This window comes from Sinocyclocheilus anshuiensis, unplaced genomic scaffold, assembly GCF_001515605.1.
Source record: "Sinocyclocheilus anshuiensis isolate Anshui unplaced genomic scaffold, SAMN03320099.WGS_v1.1 scaffold1930, whole genome shotgun sequence".
In the NCBI taxonomy this organism is placed as follows: Eukaryota; Metazoa; Chordata; class Actinopteri; order Cypriniformes; family Cyprinidae; genus Sinocyclocheilus; species Sinocyclocheilus anshuiensis.
The window spans coordinates 27,611-33,126 of record NW_015547726.1 but is presented as its reverse complement, the minus strand read 5'-3'; the positions used below and the strand labels follow the sequence as shown (position 1 = coordinate 33,126).

The 5,516-nt window shown below is 37.5% G+C and overlaps 1 protein-coding gene across 1 annotated transcript in view; it reads right to left on the bottom strand.

Annotated features, from left to right (window-relative positions):
- Window positions 1-3,540, bottom strand: part of LOC107704281 (calsequestrin-1-like) — a 19,711-nt gene extending 16,171 nt beyond the window's left edge. The window contains exon 1 of the mRNA XM_016507163.1: window positions 3,140-3,540. Coding sequence (XP_016362649.1) covers window positions 3,140-3,376 — 237 coding nt within the window. The 5' untranslated portion in view covers window positions 3,377-3,540. The remainder of the gene's footprint in view (window positions 1-3,139) is intronic.
- Between the last annotated feature and the right edge of the window lie 1,976 nt (window positions 3,541-5,516).

Genomic DNA, 5,516 nt, shown 5'->3' with positions numbered 1-5,516 from the left:
TGTTTAATTTTTTTTTCCATCGTCCACAACGAGTTCTGTCACGTTGGTGACATTGACCAATAGCAGCACAGAAGCTCTTTCATACACAGGTTTCAAACATGGCAAAACGAAAGAGAGATGATGGTGCTGCTAGGTGGAATTATGAGATGGAGGAAAGGTTGGTGGAGCTGTGGCAACAGTACTCCTGCCTGTATGATGTGTCATCGAGGGACTACCACGACAGAACAAAGAAAGAAAAATGCTGGCGAACTATAGCGGAAGCGCTTCAGCAATGTTTACACTCTTGTTTTCGGAAGTCAGTCGCTAGTTCCGCCTTCTCGATGACATCACGCGCGTCGTTAAAGACGGCACGCGATGAATGGTCAGGAAGCAATGTGTAGTCTGACATGTTTCTTGTCCAGGACACGACAAGATTTTAAGAGTCAAAATCGTGTAATCTGACACAGTGACTATCGTGACCGACAAAAATATCGTGTAGTCTGAACCCGGCATTAGGCTAACCGAGACTTGTCATTTGCACTTACATATTGTTGCTCTTTTGTTAGTTTTGATTGCTTCTATTATCCTCATTTGTAAGTCGCTTTGGATAAAAGCATCTGCTAAATGACTAAATGTAAATGCAAATGCATTTTTTACCACACACATTACCCTCTTATCATAGGCCTATCAAGAAAAAGGTTGTGCATAATGCATGGCTGGTAAATTATATTGGACAATGTTAATAAAGCTGTTAAACAAACTGGTTAAACCAGAACAAGGGCCAAATAGTAGTCTTCAACACACTTAACCAAGTATATTTCATGAAAATTACAAAAAGTATTCTCGTAGCTTCGTAATATTACGGTTGGACCCCTGATGTCACATGGATTATTTTACCAATCTCCTTGCTACGTTTCTGGACGTTGATCGTGGTAGTACCCTTGCTGTCTATGGGAGGGTCAGAGAGCTCTCAGATTCCATCAAAAATATCTTAATTTGTGTTCTGAAGATGAACGGAGGAGATCTTACGGGTTTGGAACGACATGAGGGTGAGTAATTAAGAACAGAATTTTCATTTTTTGGGTGAACTATCCCTTTAAGGTTTTTCAAGTTGTCACCTTTATTTCTATAGCACTTTGCACAATACAGATTGAGTCAAAGCAGCTTCACAGAGATAAACAGGAAAAAAGCAGAATCAATTATGGAAACTCAACTATAGAGACAATTCAGATTTTACTGTAAAGCAGCTCTAATAGACAATCGTGTAATTTAGCTCAAGTCAGTTCAGTGTTGGTTCAGTTCAGATCAATAACTATTCTATTTGTGTGAAGGTCAACAATTTTGAAACAGGTTCAGTTCAGCTATAAGCAGTTCTACAAAAAGGCTCTAATATGCGTATTATCTTTTATTACAGCTTTATTACAATTATTTTTTTAGTTAACATTAACAACAGCTGGCTAATCTCGGTCTTCTTATATCTAATACAGTGTTACTCATGATTTAGCCCCTGGCCCTGTCCTTCAGGCCCTACATACTGTACTGTTATTAAACATAAATAGAAAATATCAATATTGATGCTTCAAAATGCTACAAATGTTATTTTACAGTACATTACATAATATTTTTTAACATTAGTTTTGGTATTTGCATGTGGGCCTGTCGACAAACCCAAGTGAAAATGTACTGAGATCAAATCAAATAAAAACAAAAACTAATTCCTTTTGAAAAATGACCCATCCAGGCTTATGCTCAGAGTGCAAATATACTGTGTGGTGCATCAGCACTCTTCTGAACATAGATGCCATAGTCCAGAGTGTTCTCATGGCTGGTGTAACAGGCCCCACATTCCCCTGGCTCTGGTGGAGTACTTTTCCTTCTGATCCAGAGCAAAGCCTCTGATGTATATAATTAATTAAAGCAATTGTCCTCTATCAAGGTTGAGCAATCAAAAACTATGGCTAATACTAAGGCTAGAAAAATCAAGTTACAGTTTCAGCCACCCAAAAATAGATACATCTATGCAAATTACAAAATTTTTGTCAAATTTAAGTGCCATGCAGCTGTGTTTACTATCAATGTAACTTTCCATGAACCATAAGAGCAGAACTATAATGTGCCGGAAGTAAAATATTGCATGCTATAAATAGCCACACAGTAATTCCTGTAGCGATGAACTTGCCTGCTGGCTTCATAAGTCTTTGATTGACATGGCTCAAGCAGCAACACATTTGACTATTAGCTAAATATTTAGTTTTGCATTTAGATCCTGCTATCTTTCTATAACACCTGTGGCTGGCTATATCCTTCAGATGTAGAAAACAAAACTGAAATTAAGACAGAACTTCATTCAAGAAAGGGCTCTGACCAGTGTTATTTTAGCATTATTTATATGCAATTACAGTATTTATTAATATTTTACAATATATCTTTTAGCTGTTTTTTAGTAGTTATGTGCTTGTCATTTTTATTAGTTTTGTTAAATATTTAGATTTAGATTTTTCAACGTCAAACCTATTATCTATTCATTTCGGTTAAGGTTTGTTTAAGATATGTTTTAATTTTTATTTCTGCTTTATTTCAATTAACAAAAAATATTTTTAATAGTCTTAGTTAACATAACAACAATGGTTTTGACATTGATTCTCGAGAATTTATGGGCAAATATGTTCTGCTCTTATTAAAACACTACACAATGTGTAAAACTCACAAATAATATGTCTAGAATGAAGACTTAAAATAAAAAGGTTAGCCACACTTGATCTAAATAAGTGATATCAGTAGCAGGCATATTTCAGGTGTGCATATAAATTCATATTTTGGTAAAACGAGCAAATCTGATCATCTACATCTACTCTAAATGATACTCCACCTTTCACAGATGTCTTTAGTAAAGGATTTTCATTAACATCTACACTCTAAAAAATGCTGGGTTGTTTCAACCTAAATTTGGGTCAAATATGGCCAAACCCAACCGTTGGGTTAAAATTTTTAATTTTAAAAATGTAACCCAACAGTTTGGTTTGTCTATATTTGACCCAAATTTGGGTTGAAACAACCCAGCATTTTTTAGAATGCACGCTTCAGAATTGCTCACATTTACACTGGTTCCAGTGCTACCTATAATTCCATCCCCTTGGGCCGATTTCTGAGTCAAACCCACCTCAAGGGCCAGCTCCTCAATCTGAAACTGTTTCTGGGCGACTTTGCTGGATCCTACGTGCTCATGGTAGTACACCACCATCACGTCATATTTCTTCATCACAGACTTGTAATTCTTGGCATTTAGGTCGTGAACGCGGTCCTTTCCATCATTCTCAGGGATGTCCATACCTTTCTGCCCCCATGACAGCTGCCCGAAGGTCAGAAGGAGCCCAAGGAACACTAGGTTCCACTTCATGATTCAGTACTTAAGATGGGAAATATGTAGTTCCAATGAATTTAAAACAAACTGACTAAATACTTCATAAAATTAAATTAAAAAGGACCTGTGATCCCCGCCACCCAGAACAGACAAGACCAAGTCCTGAGGCCCCCTGTATGAAACCCCTACACACGGGTAAAAGAGACGAGTAACAGGGTCAAGAGCATTTTAGGGGGTGGGGTTTCATGAGTGCATGAGAGAGAAAGAGAGACACTGAGATTGATACGAGAGAGAGGGGGCTGCTAAAAAAGAAAGACACGATTCTTCAGAGTGAGCCAGACTAGAGATTGGAGCAAGGCAAAGTAGAGTTAACCATACAGATTTTTTTAGTATGACCTTTAGGGAAACAGAAAATTTGTGTATGGGACAACAAAAAATGAAGCGAAAGATTATGAAGAATGAAATGTTATGAGATGGAAAGGGAAGGGGTCTTAAGGCACACATGAAGACTTTTTCTCCATATTAAGTGTTACACAGATCAGATCTTGGCTAAAAATACAAGATGTGAGAGGGTGGGGGGTGTCTTATTTGCCGCACTTGGCTCATCCTTGGTGCTAGAATGTGGCATTAGGTCACTCCAGGACGACATGGAGAGACGAGGCTGGTGCACCTCTTTGGGTTTCACAGATGTCAGTTTACTTTTTGGGCAATCAGTTCTGGCTTGCACTTCTCTCTGACCCAGAATGGTGCACATGATACTTGCCTGACCACATTCATGCTCGGTGTGTTTATCAGAACTGAGAATTTTTTTTTATGGCCTACATGCTTAAAACTCTGTGAGGGCACGACAGTGTATGCACAAGATTATATGTGTGCGCATGGCAGCTAAATAGCTCAAGATTACTTTACAAATAGAAAGACGAGAGGCAAGTTATTAATAAAAAATCATGTAACATGATATTACATGTTCTCTTCCCTTCAGGCCTCTTTATTTAGTAGCCTGTGGAGTTGATGCCTATTTAGTCGTCAGCTGGTGGTTAACGATGAGGCAAAGCAGAGCATATGAGAGAGAGATTATGTGACGAAAAGGGGGTCGTAAGTAAAAGGAGTGTGCTTGGATGTCACTGCACATCCGGTGTTGACTATGTCAAAAGCATCAGCCCATTTAGCATATTCCTATGGTGTTTGTTTGATATGACATCAGAACACTTAGAGACAATATGAAACCCTGTTCACAACCTTATCTCTGATGTGACCTATTTCTGATGATATGCAATGAGAAAAAAAATGTAGGACAGGAATTTTACCTATCATAAATTGATTGGATATTTATGCATATATACTGGATATATAGGGTGCATATTAGTACTTTAAAGATACATATCAATAGGGCTGTGCAATTAATCGCAAGCGATTGTCATGCGCATCTCGTCAGTAAAGCCGGTTCCGTGATTAGTAGTAAATCTCCATCACCTGCTTTCAGATGGAGCGGCATTTACTACACAGAGCCGTAGTTCACTGACAATTAGGCAATATCGCGTTCATTATCGCAGATCGAATCGCCTGCAATAATGAACGCGATATTGCCTAATTGTCAGTGAACTACGACTCTGTGTAGTAAATGCCGCTCCATCTGCATAATTGCACAGCCCTAAATTAAATACCTATATATATAATTTCTCAACACTATTAGAAACACTATTGTGTATTTTTCTTATGCTATTGGAGCAAAGGGGAACACAAAAATATATTTGTTAGCTTCCATTCACCACTAGAAATTTACCCAACTATGAAAACTTCCACTTCTAAGAACAACCCCAGCATTGTGAAAAGGGTCCATTATATAAAGTACAAAACAAATGGATAAAATGTATACTAAACTAATCCATATTCATATTTTTCATTATGGCACCATCTAGTGGTAAAAATAATATGATACAAATTAAAGACTGGAATAGAGCTCTTAGAGTTCAGCATGTCATTATCTCTTGAGTATTTCACATGTATATTGTTATGATAGCTCTGTCATTTATAACATGGTTTTGGCAAAACCTGATTAATTAATCAACCACCAAAATGCAAACCACCAAAATGCAGACCAATATAGAGACTTTGAGATTCAGGCTAACTCTTGTTTTTGACTATTCTCTTGGATGTTGTCAATACAGCTCAACAA